We start from the raw sequence: 20,856 nt of genomic DNA on the forward strand, positions 1-20,856 counted from the left end.
TTAAGTAAAATTGCAAGCGATTAACGTCACATATGTTTTTGATCTGGAGTAACTTTATCGGGGGCATAATAGCGGCAAACATTGCATTTGCAGCAGCATCTTTTACACTAAAAGTACCGGTATCAAGTAGCCTACCGACAAAGTACCGAACTACTTTTATAAAATAGTACCGAATACCGAAACCGTCGGTAAAGTTTTTGCCAAGTAACGGTACCGTTTCCGACGGTACTTTCAAAATACCGACTGCCCACCTCTGCTTAAAAGCTATGAATCTGTTTAAAATGCTACACTTGACATTACGTTAATATAGATAATACAGTACATATAGGCTACGTATATGTATTTTCTATGGTGTTAATATGGTCCTAATTAAGTTGGTCTCTGCAAGGCCCTTCCATTTTTTTTGCTACAGTATTTCCGACATTTCTACCAGCTAGAAATTTTCAAGTTTCGCCATGAGGATCCGATGGTATGCATCACTGGATACTAGGGATGTGCCGCGAGGAAGATTATTCGGGTTCGTGCGAACCCGAATATCATGAAGGTCGACACGAACGAATCCAGAATCTATTCGTATTAGAACCAAACAATAAAATTTCCTCTAAAAGTTGTCAAGTCTTGCTTCTAAAATGACGTAATCGATAAACAAATAGCTTTCTTACGAAAAATAGTGTTTAAAAAACGATCGAAAAAGCAAAGTCGTTAGGAAAACGACCTACATTGTAAGTACTGCTGACTGTAGTTTAGCATTGTCGGGAAACTAGATCATCATTTTTTACGAAAGTCAGTAAATTTATAAGTAATATTGTATTCGAGTTCGCCATTGTTGGTATTCGTGTTCGCCCGATTCTTCCATAAAGGCGATATTCGGCGAATCTATTTGGGTTTGGGTTCGTATCGGCCCATCCCTGGATACGGTGTTAGGCTAATTATGAAGGACTAGCGAGTCTTCTGATCTTGTATAGGCTATAGGCTATATTGCGTGTGCCTGTACCCTGCTAAAATGCTTCTAATGCACACGTAGGCATGTAGACTAGCTTGCTACTCAAAGAACAAGATTGTAGTATCTGAGGCGATGAGCGACGGTTTTGCTGCATTGGCTCAAAAAGACATAAAGCCAACTTATTCTTTACTCAGAGATTTCAACTGTTGTTGAAGATTTCTATGATTTACTGAACACTGCTGACAAAAAGATTATTTATGGCCGAGTGGCTAATCGGGAGAAGTGTTAAGAGCACTGCACGTTTGGCAGTTTGGTTTGGTTGCAACTCAAATAGTCTCGGTCTTTAAGGCTGTAATCCTATTCAGGCAGTATAAGACCATGTTTACGTGGGCGATGTAGAAGTAGAACGCTATATGAAGAGGAGTCGGAGGGTATAGAAATCTTGTGAAAGCACAAAAGCATTTTTTTAAATAGGCTAATAAGTAGCCTACCTGTAAACTAGGCTGCGGTAGCTGGGTCTCTTGTGCTTTTGCACTTTGACTTGAAGGCATGACTGGCTGAATGGGAAAGAATTATAAAGTCATAGAAAAGAAATATGAAGCAATTTTGTACTTGAGATCTTCACTGTCACTGTAGGCTAGTCAAACCATATTTGTTCGTATATTTATTTCGGCTGTTAATATCCTTGTTTTTAATGTTAAGGAACATGTCCTCTACATCTTCCAATATTGTAGTTGTTTCGTTTTTCTGATATTATGGTTTTAAATTTGTTAAACTTAGGAACTATTTTGGGTCTAGTATACAAGTGCACAACCACAGGATGCCTTTGTATATACTAGAACTAGGGATGTGCCGCGAGGAAGATTATTTGGGTTCGTGCGAACCCGAATATCATGAAGGTCGACACGAACGAATCCCGAATCTATTCGTATTAGAACCAAACAATAAAATTTTATCCAAAATTTGTCAAGTCTTGCTTGTAACATGATGTAATCGATAAACAAATCCCTTTCTTTCGAAAAATAGTGTTTGAAAAACGATAGAAAAAGCAAAATCGTTTGGCAAACGACCTTCATTATAAGTACTGCTGACTCTAGTTTAGCTTGATCAGGAAACTAGATCATCATTTTTAACAAAAGTCAGTAAATTTATAAGTAATATTGTATTCGGGTTCGCCATTGTTGGTATTCGTGTTCGCCCGATTCTTCCATAAAGGCGATATTCGGCGAATCTATTCGGGTTTGGGTTCGTATCGGCCCATCCCTAACTAGAACCCAGCTACTCAAATTGTGACGTCATCTGGTTGTGCACTTGTATACTAGACCCCTATATTTTATGGGTTTGGTGGCCATCCTGACTGCAGAGAATGGCCGTTTTCAGCAAGATCTTGGGTGCACCAAACAACAATAAATGACAAGTCCGGTGCATAAAAATGCTCAGACGCAATTGAAGTGCACATTTACACAGTAATGTGCACAGTGCATAAGTTCTGTTGAAGTCATTGACTCATTACATGCGAAATTTAACGCACCTTAAGTGTGGTACTGAAGCTCATGAAAAGCAGGATTGAGTGCACCTATGCCAAACTTTGCAGTCTGGGCAGCCATGCTAACCTACTATCTCATAGCACAATTCTATTAATTGATATCTTGCATGTTTTAAGCCCTTGGGCTTTGCCACTTCTCCCTGCTCGTTAATTGTTCATGAGCATGTGTTTTATTGTGCTATAACTACAACGGTTGGCATCCTAATTTTCGTTCTGTACAGTTAATGGCGAAAAATAAACAATACAATGTAAGTACCAGTAATAATTCCTCAATACTCGATTCTGATGTAGGAGCGCAAAAGGAAAAGGGACTTCAATATAGCTTAGTAATTAAGGTAGGCTAATACCGCTAACTGCTATACTTTTAAACAGCTAACACAATCTCTTTAAAAAAAGTAGACACTACTTTTTCCTTTATTTTCTATTATAAAACGCCACGCCTTACTTACCACAAATGCCACCCAATCACAGCGCTCACCAAAATTTTGATTCTGCATCCCTGAGATTTCGACGAAAGCTACCATACTCTGCAGTCTGGTCCCAATGTGTGTGAGTAATGTCTAGATTTTATATATGCAGATATAAGTTATGGTTAGTTTCCATATGAAAAACATAATTTTTTGTGAAAATTTGCAATATTCTAGGGGTAGCAGTTTGCTAATATATCACATTTTCATCATAGTTTACTAGGCAATACCATTGTTAACATGTGGCTGAGATTGGTATTTATTTTAGCTGGTTATTTCAAGCAAATGTACTTGAAAGTACAGATTTGTGTCTTATTTTCGTAGTCATCCAAGATTATGTGCTCAGATTTATGTTCTGTTTTGTTAACTACCTAAGATTACCAAGCTCGGTTTGTCTTGGCACACGATTACTGTTCTTTTTGTTACTTGCATCTGAAGCATTCAAAAACATACTCAATGCACAGTTTGGTGGTGCTCCAAATGTCATCATCCCAAGTTGGTTGTTTGGGTACAATGCAGAAATGCTCAACCATACGATGTGTTTGTATACAAGACCTCTGCTACCCAAATTGTGACGTCATTTGGTTGTGCAATTCAAAATTTGGATAGCAGAGGTCTAGTATACAAATGTGTTTTATGATTTACAAATGCATCACCTGATTGTCGACTTCTGCACTAGACTTGTTTTTTTTGTGGGGTTGCAAGATTACAAATCCATTTTAGTGTTTTTATGAAAAACGAAAATAAGACAAAAGTTTTGTTGTTGTCTCCTTTTATATATACATACATATATATATATATATATACATCCAACTGTGTTAAATCTATACTTGCTCTGCAGGCATACAATCATGTTGTCCGCCTTGAAAGAGCATTGATCAAGCAAGACTCATTTTAAACATATCATGTGCCCAAAAATAAATTATCCCAACTGTATGTAAATAAACATTTGATAGAAATTGTATCCATCTGAAAATGCTTGCGAATAATTTTGGTAATCATGGCTGCAGCCTTGTCTTTGCTTTGTTTAAGTTATGCAAACACCTGGTCTAGCGGAAAAACAAAAATTTCATTATGTATTGTTACATGATATCAGAATGTTTATCTTGCAATGATTCACATTCGCTAGACTCCGACCACGTGAGATTGTCGTTGAGCTAGTTCTGATAGACACATGTATTTTTATTTGCTCTCTGTTTTATCTATCAAGCTGCCTGATTTTCGAACTGTTCACCAGATCCTCTGAACAGGAGCAAGTATTGCTTGTGTGTTGCCCTAGAGCAGGCATTGGGAAAGTACAGACTTTTCAAGGGGTCAGTGCAGCTTTTTAATCATTTGTCTGCTTAAAAAAAAGAACAAAAACAAATCTCTATACTATTTTGTGTAAGCGACTAAAGATACTTTTCAAGTTGCGGTTAACTAAAATGCAGTCGTCAACCAAGAAACGTTTCTTTACCCTTGCCCTTAAACATTATAACGCATTTTGCAATTACTTGCTGCAACTTTGTCGTGTGGAAAGTGCTTAATGTATTTAGTTAAAAAATTTGTTTGTTTAAACTAAATATAGATATATCTATATAAAATTGCAGTTGTAGTGTAAGGTTATAAGTTTCTTTCTGGGACACTTGTGGAAGTTCTTTAAAGGAGGTCATCTATCAACCAGTTGTTGACATGAAAAAGCAGGCAACATGGGCTTGTCTCAGTTACTGCAATCAACTTAAAGTCACAAAAATCTGGAACTATTATTCATTGAAATTTCTCATCCTAGTTGTTATTGTCATCACAAACACTCCTAGAAGTTTGGCCAACGAAAGGCAAATAACTTACACAAATCAATGGGCAGTTGAAATTATAGGTGGTGATGCTGTTGCTAATGAAGTTGCAGAAACACATGGTTTTATTAACCATGGCAAGGTAATCGCTTTCACCTGGTGAAAATAACATCTGCGTACTGTAATTAGTTCATGATTTTATGATTATAGCCACTGATGGTCTTTGACTCATTATTTTTGTTCTCTTTTTAAACCGTCATCTATGTTTTCAGATTTTGGAAGGAGAAGACTTTTATTTCTTTTCACATCCAAAATTAAAAAAGAGATCCCTCAGAAGAAGTGATGATCATCATGAAAAACTCTCTTCCCATATAAAGGTAAGTGAAGTCAGCCATTACAATGAAATGTCTGCCTGGGCTGCATTATCTCGAGGACAATATCTAATTTAAATTTATTTATTATTTCTTTTTTATTCTAAAGTAGTGGACGGTAATATTTTTTTAGAATTAAGAAATATAGTAGGATTATTACATTTCAACTCTTCAGTTACAATATGTGACTAAAACTTCTAATATATATATGGGATATGTCTTTTAGATAATTTAGTTGGCTTGTAATAAGTTTTTTCAGTGATATAAATTTTTAACATTTTATATTGTTAGATCACAAAATACGAATTTCTGCAGAATGACAAAACGTTATGTTAAACAGGCAATATTATGATTAAGCCATGACTTGTATAGCTGTATTTTATGCCATAGGTTGGATAACAAAACCTACAGATTGAAGCCTTAAAATAGTTAACTCGCTTTATAGAACTATAATGAACTTTGTGTTATGACAGTGAACACTTTTGAAACTGAAATCAATCCTGGTTTCAAAACTTACACAAAGACAAAGCTATACAGCTCTGTTCATCTGTGTATAATGTGTCAATGCACATGCAAAACACAGAGGGAACACTTAGTTTTTCAAGGGTTGTTGTCAGTATTTTAGTTTAGAGTTAATCATAACAAATCTGCACTAAATAGTGCAGTATCACTATCACTATTACTACTTATGTGTTGATGTATGAACTGTATTGTACCTTTGAAAAGTTTTTTGTTGTTGTATGTATGTGTGCTAGTTGTATATTATTAACAAGAGAGTAATCATTGTGGTCCATCCCATGTTAGTATAATTAATTGTTAGGTTACTTTTCTGGTATTTGTGTTTCTTTTGTTTTGCCAAGCCGTTTCATCATTTTTAAAGCTTTGATAAATGAAAATCATTGATTAATTATTTTAAGATTTAGGGTAAATAATTTAACACACTTAACAGTTCATATGAGAGCTTATTTACTATATTATCGATAGTTAGTTATGTTAACATGGCTATTTTGAATGTAACTTGCAAGTTGTGAGCCCAGAAACTTTGTGGTGGCTCTGGCCTGTATTGTTACCAGTTATTGCTTCAGGGAAATGAATGTATATAATTTTTCTGTTTAAAGCAAAAAAATCACTTGAGAATTTGGTGTACTTTACTTCCATTGCCATAAGGTATTTAGGGTATGTTAGATTATGATGGTTGCGGCTGAATTATAATGCATTCAGCTTTCTATTACAGTAAATAATTACTTGATGTGCTATTCATGTTTATTGTACAGTTTTAATATAAATGTACTTAATATACTGAATAAAATCTAAACTAGTAAAAAATGGATTTTTAATTGACCATATTCATGGTTAACCATTTTACCAATTTATGAACCCTGTACCTTATTGAACCTTTTTATGAATAACGTATGAATTATTTTCTTTGTTTATTTTTAGGTAGCAAAATTGCGTTGTTTGTTGTCTCATTGAAATCATATTTTAGGAAATGGGCATCAGAAAACGAAACACGGACTGTTGTAGGTTTTTGCTTAATTGAAGTGGAAGGCCGTTGAATAACATAGCAGTATATCAATTTTTACCGATTAAGATTTACTTGTTAATTACATTTTGATATTTTATTCATGTCACAACACAATATATTAAGAACATAAACTGACCTTAAATTAACTTTAGTTCTATTTAATGAATTAGCAATCATCGCCAAAATGAGGGCATAAAAATACAATTTTGGCACTAATCATGACATAATTGGTGGCAAGTATGACGTCACAATATTCATGGTGCTGCTGTTTTAATCAATTATGAATTGTTTTGTTGTGAGACTGATAGCACTGATAGGAAAACCGAAACAGGTAATTAATATAATTAATGGTGTAGGTGCCTCGTACGACATGCCAACTCGTATTTTGTGAAACCTTTTAATACACTATTTACATGTGTCAGTTTCTTTAAAGTTCATGATAATGGTTCAGTGGATGAGCGTTCATACAAACTTAGCGTCAATCACAAAGTTCGACGCAGAAGTACTTTCTCCTAAAAGGTTCTGGTCACAAATGCGTCATTTGTTTCCAAGTACATTCCATATGCGAGGCTTGTAACAACTTCTTCGGTTTGAGAGTATTTGGAACGTTGTTTTTAGTATGTGTTTTCCACACATATGTGTTGCTACGAATTGAAATCCCATCAACTTTACAATCGCAGAGAACCTGTTAACAATCACGTTACAACGATCGGCGGCTAAAATTCCAAACAGGAATTTCAAGGTTTATGTTTGTATAACCCTTACAAGACATATTTCTTCACCTATTCTATCCGATACATCGCATATAAACACGATACAGAAGATACGCAATCCATCTTTGAGCAGACCTACAGTAAAAGACACCAAGAAAGCAATTTTTCTGCAGCAGAAAGCTTATAGGTAACACGTTATTATGACATTTAGCAGGCGAAGCTTTGACTTGGCATATATGTAAGGTACACGACCATTTTTACTCCATATGTTTGCATTGAAGGCGTCTTGTTTTCGATAGACGCAATCTACGTTGAATTACCCAAATATTTTCTTACGCACAAGCTCTTTCATTATGCTTTGTAAGTTGTTTACCTTAAACTTACATAGAAAAATAGGTTATGGTGCTGCGTAACGCATTGAGCGATTTATCACGCTTTAGCTTTAATAATTAAGCGTAAATCTACTAAATCATGTATGATATTCTACATGTGTTTTCTTAACATTTTTCAAACATTCCTTACGTCATGAATTAGCTCAGAGGTAAGACAGGCCTAACTTACCTTTTTCCGACAACAGCTTTTGAAATGAAGGGAATGGCATGGTTTTAAATCACTTACCTACACTCCAGCGCTATTCGACAATGTCATTGCGAAATACAAAATCACATCATTTTAGAAAATTGGGGTCTGGTATTTTTGTTTAAGTGTAATTCTAATATGCATGGCACTTGGTAGTCGGACCCAATGTATTTTGTAATTAATCTCGTAGATTTTTGAGGTCTTGCAGGACCATTGCCACACCCACAGATCTATATTGAAGCCGATTGGTGGCCTGTTAGGAATGCTTTAATACGATGAATAAACAGATTGATTTCAGAGAAATTGGATTGATTCGGCCACAACCAAAAACAATTTTTTTTTCATCGACAGTCGACACTCATTAAATTTTATTAGGAAATGTATCTGTAGCAGATAAGCTTGGCCCTGTTTCCAGGATATGTAAGTGAAGCTTAATTATAAGTTCATTAAATGACCTTCTCTGCTTTACAGGTTTTTTGGGCTGAACAACAACAGGTAAAACGGCGTGTTAAACGAGATTATAGCGATTACAACCCTGAAAACCAGCCAAATGACGGAAAGTGGGCTGAGATGTGGTATATGGTGAGTAGTGTTACTTGTTAGTACACTCTGACCATGCATGCGTGCACCGCTGTAACTAAATTAAATTGTATAAATATAAGAGATGTGTTATTTAATGAAACAAAATACTTACAAATACTATTTAACTGCTCTTATGTAGCTACCTAGCACTAGGCCGAGTATGCGTATAGTGGATGCTTGGAAAGCTGGTTATTCCGGAAAGGACGTTTCTGTTACCATACTAGACGACGGAATAGAACACGACCATCCGGATTTGCATGCAAACTACGTAAGCTATTCAAACTTCCGAATTTATTCACATTGCTTATAATTGAGGTGGACAGACAAATAATTTTTTTCTTTAGGATGCGAAGGCATCGACCGACATAAACGATCACGACGACGACCCACAACCTCGCCTTAACCCGTCCAATGAAAACCGACACGGTACCAGGTGTGCTGGGGAGGTGGCTGCCATTGCAAACAATGGTATATGCTCCATTGGAATTGCATACGACGCTAAAATAGGAGGTTGGTAGACGGTAGTTAACCAGTGTACTGGGCTTAGGTATGCATACGTTGTAGCCATGTCAGTTATAATGTAATTGCCAGCGTTAGCGTCTGCACCAGACTGGTTAAATCCAATGAAACTTCTTGGATCATTCGATGACAACAGTGTCAGTATAATGTAAAGGCAGCTTATAATTAACATCTAGGTTGCCCTGTCTGTCTTGTACCAAATTGTTGCAAGAATGACAAGTGCAGAAACATTCATACTGCATTAAACGCTAACATGTTTCGGACCTCACACCGGTCCTTCTTATAAGATAAGAGTAAGAGTACAATGTGCAGTATGATGTATAAACGACTAAGTGTGATTAACTAGAAAACGTGTCATTCATGGGCTACAGGGATTATGATAAGCTTGTACCCAAGTTGGCATGACAAAGTAGTAATTTAGGTCCAAGCTGTTACTGTTTTTATGTATCGTATTTTATCTTTGGTACAATTTTAGCTTATCATTTAGTTTTATCTGATATTGACATTTTGGGCAGGTGTTAGGATGCTTGATGGTCAAGTGACTGATGCAGTAGAAGCGGCCTCCATAGGTCTTCGTCCAGAGTACATCGATATATACAGTGCTTCCTGGGGACCAGACGATGACGGGAAAACCGTTGACGGTCCGGCGAAGATGGCACGAGCTGCGTTTGTCAACGGTGTCAAAAAGGTCAGTTGCTTGTTATGTCGAACGTTGATAAGATTAGGTTTTGGGAATTACGACGGACTTTTCCATTCACTTAAGTAAAGTGTTTCGCTCTTTCAAAATTGTTATTTTAAATATGACTCAAATTTTCATGAAGTTTCTGTATGGGTCGCTGTGCTACCGGCAATCGTTTTGACATTGTGAGGATCACTGCTTCATCCCTTTATCTCGGAAACTTAAAAAGAGCTGTAATATACCCTTTTGGAGAAAATGCTTCCGTATAGTTTCTAATTAGTTTAAACACTCCGTCGCAGTTTGTCAGCCTTATATTTTGAATGAACTACAGCTGCAATCCATTTTTGCTCTCCTAGTGTATGAAGCAATAAGTTTCGATTGCCTTTACACATCCTGTTGATTTTGTCTCTTTATACCTCCTTTTTTACAAAGAAGTTGCGGTACAATAGGTAGTTTTTTTGACTCAATGCACGGTACCGTTTGTTATTGTTTTCGTTTTTAAAATGTAGTTATTTTAAAGCATACGAGATACGACGCGTTATCTCTCATTTTCATTTCTCTTCTCTTGGTACAAAAACGTTTGATCGAATTTTGAAAGCAATTTTTGCTTTATAGCGCAAACATGTTAAGCATGTTTTGAAGTTGTGGATTACAATTCTCTTAGCGTGTTGCAAATATTGATGAATTTTGAATTAGTATTAGGATGTTGCGTTTAATTTCCTTTAAACTTCCCTCAATCAGAACTTTTCCTGGGGTTGTCATATAAATTACGTCATGTCACGAAAACGCTATGTTTGTGACATTTATGGTTGTCGTTAATTATTATTATTCTTTCGTTGAAAATAGATCAGAAAAAAATTGTCTTGGTAATTGAGTTTGCATATAATCCGTGATCGTACATAAATTGTATATTATCGTGTTACATTTTCACCCAAAATGGTCAATTGACTCATTTCTTTGTGGCTTACCTCATACGAATTATGCAAAATGAAGCACATGATTGATTGATATCCTGGGAATGGAAAATTCCGAATAACCAACGTCAAAAAATCGCTTTACGCCAGATTGCAATAAATAAAACACTTCTCATATTTTGCAGGGCCGAGGCGGAAAAGGATCAATCTTTGTCTGGGCTTCAGGGAACGGCGGTCGCAGTCTAGACAACTGTAACTGCGACGGTTACACTGACAGTATTTATACACTTTCGATAAGTAGTGCTACTCAACGTAGCACGAAACCTTGGTATTCCGAATCATGTTCATCGACATTGGCCACTACGTATAGTAGCGGTAGTAGCGGCGACCGGCAAATAGTAAGTGAAACCTCAGACATCGAATGCCATATTAACATATGATACCACTTAATTTGACTGGACACGGTCCTGGCGTACAAAGTTAGATACGCTGGGATAAATTATCATGTGGCTTTGTCAGGTAACTACGGATCTTCGTAAAGGCTGTACTTCAACTCATACGGGTACCTCGGCTTCAGCCCCATTAGCGGCGGCCATCTGTGCTTTGGCACTGGAAGCGAAGTACGTTCGCTTTAATTCGCTTAAATAATTGGAATGGCTTCCCTTACCTGCATAGTTTTGTGGATTAGATTACAATACACCATTGCGCTCATTGTTTATAAGAAACTGTTGGTTGGAGATTTTGGTTACTATTTCGTTAGTTTCTTAAGTTTGGTCTCAAGTTTTGCCGGGAAAGTTTTTTTACAGAGATTCTTAATTTCTCACCACATGAATTGTTAATGAATAAGCTATTTTCAATTAAGAAAACAACGGAATTGAAATTTACTGCAAGGTTTTGGGTATTTGTTGTACAATTTTACACTTGTATTTAAAACCAGTGCAACAAACAACCTATTATTACGGAAGTAAGAAAGAAAAAGTGCTTCTTTTCTTTGAGGCCAAATACAAAAATTTCTTGGCTTTTTGGAAGGAGGCCTATACAGTTTTTTGAGGGTTTATGATGAACAATGAGCGTTGTTTTATAATTATTTAGACAGAATTGTTTTTTTGGAGCTGTCAGTATACAACGTTAGAATACGTGCGCGATTAATCGGTCATCGTTTTTCACAGCCCAAATTTAACTTGGCGAGATATGCAGCACCTGGTGGTACAGACTGCAAACCCCGATCAATTGATTGCTGATGACTGGGTCGTGAACGGTGTAAACCGGAAAGGTGACTAATGTTTTCATAAGCGCATATTCGCGCAAGGAAAGTGTTTAAAACGCTGCTGAGTAATACGCCGAGTATAATATGCTGAGTAATATGTTGGATTGTGCCATATTTCATAAAAGCAATAGCTTTTTCAAAAGTATTGGCGGTGAAGATTTGCAAAATCTTCAACTTTAGTTAACTTGATTTGTTATAAAAATTTTTCGATTGTCTTATTAGCTTTTAGTATGTTTAATACGATTGCCCTAACCCCTACTGTTTTTACCACAGTCAGCCACGCTTTCGGGTATGGACTAATGGACGCTTATGCGATGGTGACTCGCGCCAGAAACTGGACTATGGTACCGCCACAACGCAAGTGCACGGTGAGTGTGATATCAGAGAAACATCCATCCAGAGAGATCAGCTCCCGCAAAGTTCTAGTTGTTCCTGTTGAGGTGAGTCTAACATTTCTTTGTTTTGGTTCAGTTGCAGTGGTTTTATGCTATTCTACGTGCTACTTGTCCGGTTGTATTGTTTTAATACTATCGTTTCCGCATGGAAGACATTTAAAAATTTTTTGAGGACCGGCATTTCGGTTTGCATCATACATTCATTCAATGAAATTTGCGCTCACAATTTGTTTGGTGCGCTAATGTCTCAGTAATATCTTTTTTGCGCTCTAGCGTACAGGTAACATACTGTTTTCATACGCCCTGCTTCACTGTGTTTAATTCATCCATACCCGTCCTTTTATTATTATCAATTTTACTTTTGCCTAAATGTAAGTACAGTATTAGATTCTTCCCGTTTCTGTCAGCAGTGAATTAAACTTTTATAGCTTTTCTGTAATGTAATATTCAAGGATAGTTAACATGTAGCGGCTTAAACATTCTAACATACATGATTCTTTAATGAGGTTTTGCAATGTGACGACGGTGAAGAGATAATCGAACGGCTGGAGCATGTACAGGCTGTACTAACCCTACGCAACGAACAGCGTGGACAGCTTGTCATCAACCTCAAATCAGCCAAGGGTACCAAGTCACAACTACTTGGATTAAGGTAGATTAAATGTGTAGTTGTTAGTAAATTTACAACGGTTTAGTTTATTTTAAGATTTGAAACAACCGACGTTTGTGTCAGAGTTCTAAACAGACCCTATATTGTCAACCCGAACCCGAAAATATAAGCCCAAACCCGACTCGAACCCGAAAATTTATTTGAAGTCCGAATTAGGCCCGAAAGTGAAATTTACTAAATGACTCAAAGTCATCTTTTGATGCCGTTCTTTGACTGTCATCCCTTTCTAAGTTGCGCTTTTCGCTCAACGTAGCACTCTGCTGCGCACATGCACATTCGTGTAAAGAAAATGGAATTACCACTCAAATGTGGCAGAGTGTGAGTATAAACTCGGGCCGATTAAGTTTGGAGTATAAATCCCAAGTCTGTATTTATGTAGGCCCGTATTTTTTTCAAATTTAAGCCCGAATCCAAACCCGACCTGAAAAGCCCGGCCTGACTTCCAACTCTGGTCTGTGTATGTCAAATCCTTGTCAGAAGAAACATTTCTTCTTAGCTGCAAAAGATTAGGAGTTACGAACTATGACTTATACACAGAACGAACACAAGAATTATAACCGCAGAAAACTTATGTATCATATTTATTAATTTTCATTATTTATTAATATTCATTATCATTAATTTATTAGATCACATTTTCAGTTTATTGTCTGCGTAAAAATATATTTTATAATGTTATGCCCCATACTCTCGCTTTCATTCTGTGTATAACTTTTGTTACTTCGGCAAAATCCAAGAGTTTGCCGCCGTTATTTTACTCTACTGTAGATAAGTAATAACGGTTGATTCATGATATTTCAATCAACTTTATTCTGTAGTGTATATTACATTGACGTTATTTTTAACTTTACAGACGTCGGGATTATTCTTCCAAAGGATTCTCAGAATGGGCCTTCATGACAACACACTCATGGGACGAGGACCCGCAAGGTAGATGGGAGTTGGAGATAATGGACAAGACTACTCATGCTGCCTATGGTGGGTACCCGGTATGGCGTCAAGATAGAACTAAACTCAAGCCCATCGAAAGTAAGTGGGTTATCAGCTTCACCACGTGTGATGGGGCTTAAGTTAACGGAAGCAAGTTTTTCTGTATATGCCTTACTTTAGCGGTTGCTTTCTTCGCTCATGTTTTATGCATGAAAGGTCTTTTCTGGCCACTAAGCCGCTGGCAAAAGCGTCGCAATATTGTGTTTCAAGCGAAAATTAATTTCCTATAAATTGAAGAGCTCATGAAAAAGCCGACTTTTTGCCATATTAGCACGATAGCTTGAAAGCAGGACAATCCTTCTGTACATTGTGGAAAGTTAAGTCGCGTAATACGAGCATTTCCTTTGTCGAGGCTTGAGGTTCAAACGCTGTGATACTCTCCAGCTGTTCATTATATCAAGTAGAAGCTGCACTGTTTGTATGCATGAGAAAATAACTCTTCACTTAATCATTTTTTCAGAGATAACCGGTGCCTATTTTGTTATTTGTTTTGTTGTTTTTTTTTTTTAAATAAGAGTATACGTGAGAAATTTGAACAAATGTGGATAATTAACTTGCATAAAATGAAAACTTGCAATGAAAGCACCTAGAATAACGCGTTTTTGCTCTACAGTGAGATTTTTTACTATTCGGTTTTGCCGACAAATTTTACTCTTCTAACTCAGGTTCTCTTTCGATGTTTAACCTCACGCTGTACGGTACCAGACACGCTGACTGGCACAACCCACCAGAGAGCCGCACGTCCACTACTTCCACGACATCCACAACCACGAGTACGACAATCAAGACAACGACAAGGACGACATTCAATTCTCCATCACAGTCGATTAATAGTAACCATCGATGGACTTCATCAAACGGCCGCTTGTCTTCAGATTCTGAACTAGCCAAGAATATTGCACCTCAACGTAAGGTTTTACATCTCTATGGCTGTTGCTGAAAGATTTTTGTTGTTGCAGTGTTTACAACTGTCAATTAACTTAAATCAGCTTGTAATGGTTATTTTAAGTAAATGCAACGCTTGAAATTGTACCTGTGCTCATCATTAATGTAAAATAAATAGAAGTAGTCATGGTAGACGATGCGTTCTCTAGCTATTTACTGACAGAGAGAAAGTGCAAGTATAATTGCTTTAAAATTGCGAGGAATATAGAGCCGTAATATAATATTATGGTTCCGGAGATATAAAACTGTAACGATGGGAACATTCGTTTAACTCTAGTTACTCTAGTAGCTACAGTATTTGAAACGTCAGAAAGTAAAATGTTTACACCCACTCTTGCTATAATCTTTTTCTTTAAAAATCGTATTTTTTCGGCGTTTTGATAAGATAAAACCACAATTCTAGTACTTACAAGTATTTTATAATTTCAGCAAATACCTTGCGTGGTTGTGCCGTCTCACTTGTATCTGGAGAAGGTTGCATGGGTAAGTGTTTGTCATTTGTTTATGTTGTTACACGTAAATGTGGTGTAATGTTTGACGTTGCTCTGTTGGTATCGTTGTGCAAGGTAACCAGGTAAAAAGGAGGCAATTTCGGAACAGTGTAATAAGTCGGACACAATCAGAAACGATTACATTTACCTTTCCCGCTTAAATTTGGTGTTCGGTTAAAACTTTGTTTATTTGATAACATTGAGTTAAAAGCAGGCCAACATAGAGAACGCTGTAAATGCTTTAAAAAATTGCCAAAGCTTTAAATGGTTTTTACTAAATTAGATTTTTAGAAACAAAACAATTAATAGAAAAACTTGGAATTTCAATTACTTGAACTCTATTCGCTAATTATATATATTCAAAAAGTTTGCAGGCCTTGCCAGTATGTTTCCAATACGTACTTACTCAGAACCACTTCTGCTGAACACTGACGTGTATGCACTATGCAGTCTATTTTTAGCGAGTAGTGAAGTCTAATTACCTTTTTTAGTATTAGTTTGAACTAGTCAGAAGTCAGACAATGGTTCAAAAATTACTTTAACCTTCTCTGAAAATTTCTCAGTTAAACCTATTTTTCTACGAGTTTGCTGTCATATACTGAAACTAGTTTATGCAATTGTGTTATAATTAATGATATTTATTCTGGTTTACTAAGGCAACCAATTATTGTAAGTTTAGTTATTAGCATTCGCTCTGTTGGATAGCCACCCACCTCATCTACGTATGGCCCGGTACCTGAATGATGACATCATTTTTGTATGACGTCTTCGGTTTTGTTGGTCATGCTGCGGCTTGCGTTATTTCTATTGCACTAAAATAATGCTTTTTGTTTGCTGTGATTGGCTAATCCATATGCATGTTGCATTATTAACCCAATTTTATTCATATGAAATGCTCTCACATGACTAAATTAATTTTTTTTGATTTTTATTTCTCGTTGATACTGTAATTGGCGTAATAACTGGTATTTCCCTAACTAATGAAAACTCTTAATTATACTTACTTGAGGATCAGTCACACTTTTTTTATAAGAAACTATGGGTTGGAGTTTATAGGAGTTTAGCTTTTAATTTCTAAAGTACGGGGATGAATTTTATGACAAACTTTTCTTACAGAGTCTCTTAATTTATCGAGAAATGAACTTTTTTAAATCAGACATCACTCACCAAAGTCCAAATTATCCGTTTACAATTAAGAAAACAATAGACTTGGAGTTTACTGGGTAGTTTAAAATAAAAACATAGATTTCATAGACGTAGCTTTTAAAACCAGAACCATATCAAGCAATTGTGCATGTAACAAACAAAAAGGTTCTTAATTTTGAGTTGGCTTGACACTGAAATTTCTTACTTTCCCAGAGAGAGGCCTCTGCCGTTTCTTGTAAAAAGAGCTTATAAGCTAATAAGTTATCTCTGCCTTAAAGTCAGGGGCAAGTCCAAAAAAAGTTGGTCTTATATGAAAGAGAACTACTCACTGAATATTCTGGTAAAATAATTCTTGGTTAGTTAATTATAAGCAAAGGAAAATCGCAAAATTGGCCTTAATTGTGACATAGATGAAGGCTCTTGTGATGTCATAGGTAATCAGTCACAAACGACATTCATAAATTTAGCTACTGTATATCAGGTATAACTGCCAATAGTTTGATAGCTGACAGCCTATAGTCCATCCATGGCAACCAGTACGGTACCGGTTTGACGGGTAGTCTATGCGGTCCAAAGGATACCGTAACTTCATGGACGCAAATGATTAGGCTACTGGATTTTTATGTTTAAAACAATCGTAATTCATTCAGTTACACTGCTTCACGTTGCTAATTTCTAACATGACACCTAATTGGACATAGGCTAAACTCCCATGACCTACACTTCTGACTTCAGTTAACTACCGCGCAAGGAAAGCAACAGCAGCAGCATGTAGTCAAGCAACTTGACTAATCTATGACATAACAAGGGCCTACATCTGCCTCACAATGAAGGCCAAAAACTGAGACTTTTGCAATTTTCTTTTGCTGATAACTACCTAACCACGAATTACTTTTCAAAAATATTTTACCAGAATATTCAGTTCTTTCATATAAGATCAACTGGTTTTTGAACTTGCCCCTCACTTTAAAGTTACTTTATATTTATGCATGTTATTATGAGAGTAATGACTAATGAGCATGTTCTCTTTTCTGAATAAGTAGCACAGGAGCCGTAATACACACTTAACCAGCTCATTAGCAACAGAAAATTTGTCTATTACAACCTGAACAACTACGTGGTCCCTTCTTAGGACACTCAGTTTAATTTCGTAATTTGTAGTTGCTATCTTTAATACCATGTTTGCTTACTTCGCTTCAACATGCTTGTCATACTAAAAGATTGATTTCTTGGCATTTATTATTTTGTTAATTTTCTTAATTAGTTTATGTTATGAAAGTAATTCCACACTAATAATACTATTTTAACCATGCATGCAAAATTAAGTTACTGCACACAATTATGTTGCAACTAAGTTCAAGGTGAAAAATGAAATTGTTCAAAAATATGCCCCATTGGTCGGTGGCTCGCTAACAGTGCAATCCAACTCCCCTTTAGTAATGTATTTGTTTTTCGCTTTTCTTTCATCGATGATCTCCTACGACGTTGACCTTAACTCATTCCGATGATTGACCTTGAATGTCAATTTTCCCGCCTTCATCTTATCTGCGATGAATGATGTTCTATGCCAACCACGCCGCCGTATTCAATCGTCCTAATGGTTGTATCACTGTTTATTACTGTTACTGTTTATTTACCTGTTTTTAAATTTTTGCGTTCCTATTGTTTATTTTGTTTTTGGAAAAAAACGTACATAAATACGTATATCTTGTGTCACTGTGCATTCACCGAACTCTGCTTGTTTTGTCTTGATCAAAAATGGCGACCTCTGTGTCACAGTCTGCCGAATGACAGATTTCCTTGACCCGGTCAAGAAGGTCTGCTTGGACGCGTGTCCGGACGGACATTACGTAGCGCTAGAAACTTACAGCAAGTCCGGGGAAAAACTAGCGTCGGCTCAACCGCGGGACACAGTGGAGCGTGAAGAGGTTCCAGTGTCATACGACGGTTATGTTTGTCGAAAGTGCGCTATTTTTTGCCACAAATGCGTTGGACCTAAGGTCTCCGACTGTGTCCAATGTGTGGCCGGTGCCAACATGGAACCATACGATTCGTCGTGCACTCTGAAGGAGGACAGACTTTCCACTTCAAAAGAAGAATCAACCGTAGTTTCTCCGGGAAGCGGCTATGAAACCTACACATTCATGTTTATCGCACTCATAGTGATGCTTCTACTCGCCGTGACTATCGTTGGAGGAATCTTGCTGTGTCAATCACGTAAGTCTCGTATTGCCGAATACAAATACCTACCAACTGGCGATGGTTCCATCAATCGCACTTACCTTGACTCGGAAGAATTCAATGAATATCACGACGACGATGCAACGGAACATGCATCGACTGAAACTAACTTAACACAACATGGGTACCATGCTATACCGAGTAAATCTTGAAGTCGTTTGCTTATCCTCTAAAATGCCTTTTGTCGAATCCAAATCGGTGCAGTATTATCGTATTGTTGTTTTATTTTGTCAAAAGCGATACTTCCATCTTAAATTGCATTATTTATACAGTGCCGCGAGTAACGAAACCCGTAGTTTTCAGGATATCACTGGTCGAAGGATTTAGAAACTATATTCTTTATAAATGTCTGTTGCTTAGTAAGAACCGTTTTCACGCACATTTCGAGATGTCCGACGCTCGAATGTCTAGAGTAGAGGTTCCTAAATTGTTTTGTAACACTGACCCATAAATTAATTTTCGCTGAACACTGGTTCCAATTTTACCCTTGTCTTAAAAAGAAGGCATTTTTTTGGAAACAAACAAACAAGCTTGCAGTTTCCTCGCCGAAAATCGGGCTTAAGGTTTGTATCCAATTTTTCAAATTTGTAGTCAGAAAACACGGACCCTTGAAAATTCATTTTCAGTTTTAGAACCCCTGGTCTAGGGCAACATGCTGATGAGAGTAGGGATTAACGGTTATGAATTGCAGCCATTTTAGTTTTTCACTTTTTGTTATTGACCTTGGCAGTGTGTAAAAAAATTACAATAGATTTATGCATATAAACACCTGTTGTTAATTTATGTCCGTTGTCTTAGTGAAATGCCATTCGACTTGTGTTTGGTTATAAATGTTACTTTGCAGTTTGCACGATAAAAAGCACGTTTTTGCTTGTGCTTGTTAAGGTTAATATTTTGCAAATCCGATATTTTTTAAAGCAGTGCAATAAGCTGATCTTTCAAAACCAATTAAAAAAACGTCAAATGTTTTGCTTGAAATCTTTAACTCGAAGTTTCAGTGGTGAGCCATAGGAAATTTCGTTCATTTTAAACATTTACAACATAATACAGATTATTCGTTTTTGTTTATATACTTGTTTTCTGAAAACATGCGGTGTCTGGCGGTTAGGTGTACATCTTTTATATCGATTTCGGCATGGTTTTTGTTGTTCAAAAATGTATAACAAAATCACGAATTTTTGTGTGAACTTATTCTTTATTATCGAATAGTTTGGCCCATAAAGCCTTACAACGTAACTTATAAGCTCATACTAAGTTTATAACTCCTAATTGCCTTATAATGTTGACTCCTTTCGTTTTTGTTATTGTTCCAAATTCGTACAATCGTGCTAAGATAAGTAAATCAAATGTTCTGCTAAATACAATATTTTACTTTATAAATAGCGCGTTCTTATTTACGATTTGTATTTTATGACTTTGTTCAATGAAAGCTATGGCAGATACAGAAATTCGCTTAACTTGCTTCTACTGTATATTTTCGCTTGCTTTACCGTTTGTTTTACTTTTCTGACGTTTATGCACTTGTATTTCTCGTGCCACACTTACGAGTTGTAATTTAGCCATTAGTATTCAAGTGAAAAAAACGACCAACTAGGAAAGTTATAGCCTATTGCGTTTTGAAATAAATCATTGTATGCTAAAAGTTTGTATTTATTCAATCTTTTTTCGAATGCTTATTATCAGAGTTCAAACCAACTCATCACACTCTAATCGCAAGTCCAGCCTTTTACAAGAAGTTACTCAAGTCATTTGGCAAATAACACAAGTCAATTGATGTCTGAAACTTAGACATACAGAAAATAAAACGACCGTTTCTATCAACAACAAACATTTGGAATTACCGGTACTGAAAATTGGATTGGTTTTGTTGTCCCGTATGCTTTCGTATAGATAGAATGTTAGTGTTCGGAAAAAAGCAAAAAAGTTTATTTTACCATTATGCTGAAACCTCATGATTAGCAACTGACTGAAGTTATGTTATTTTTTAGAAAAGTAGGCCTTTTCAAGTTTTTACAACTCCGCTAAAAGGGTTTTCTTGATAAACACTGTAGGCGTTTCCTGCTAGCTCAAGATAATAGTAGGCTATATTTGATTCACTGAA

At 36.3% G+C, this 20,856-nt stretch overlaps 1 protein-coding gene across 3 annotated transcripts; it reads left to right on the plus strand.

Annotated features, from left to right (window-relative positions):
- The first annotated feature begins 4,521 nt into the window (after nucleotides 1-4,521).
- On the plus strand, nucleotides 4,522-20,397 carry LOC143448474 (furin-1-like). 3 transcript variants are annotated; one of them, XM_076948237.1, is made up of 15 exons: nucleotides 4,522-4,870; nucleotides 5,001-5,105; nucleotides 8,388-8,498; nucleotides 8,638-8,766; nucleotides 8,843-9,008; nucleotides 9,533-9,705; nucleotides 10,796-11,008; nucleotides 11,130-11,230; nucleotides 11,780-11,883; nucleotides 12,151-12,317; nucleotides 12,779-12,924; nucleotides 13,796-13,971; nucleotides 14,598-14,840; nucleotides 15,307-15,360; nucleotides 18,294-20,397. In XM_076948237.1, the coding sequence occupies exons 1-15, from the start codon at nucleotides 4,628-4,630 to the stop codon at nucleotides 18,905-18,907; spliced, it is 2,745 nt and encodes a 914-aa protein (XP_076804352.1). In that variant the 5' UTR covers nucleotides 4,522-4,627; the 3' UTR covers nucleotides 18,908-20,397. The 3 variants fall into 3 exon arrangements, with proteins under 3 accessions (XP_076804352.1, XP_076804353.1, XP_076804354.1); XM_076948238.1 differs by having other exon boundaries at nucleotides 13,796-13,920; XM_076948239.1 differs by lacking the exons at nucleotides 4,522-4,870; nucleotides 5,001-5,105 and adding an exon at nucleotides 5,172-7,524.
- Nucleotides 20,398-20,856: the final 459 nt, after the last annotated feature.

This window comes from Clavelina lepadiformis, chromosome 3 (genome assembly GCF_947623445.1).
Source record: "Clavelina lepadiformis chromosome 3, kaClaLepa1.1, whole genome shotgun sequence".
NCBI classification, from domain to species: domain Eukaryota; kingdom Metazoa; phylum Chordata; class Ascidiacea; order Aplousobranchia; family Clavelinidae; genus Clavelina; species Clavelina lepadiformis.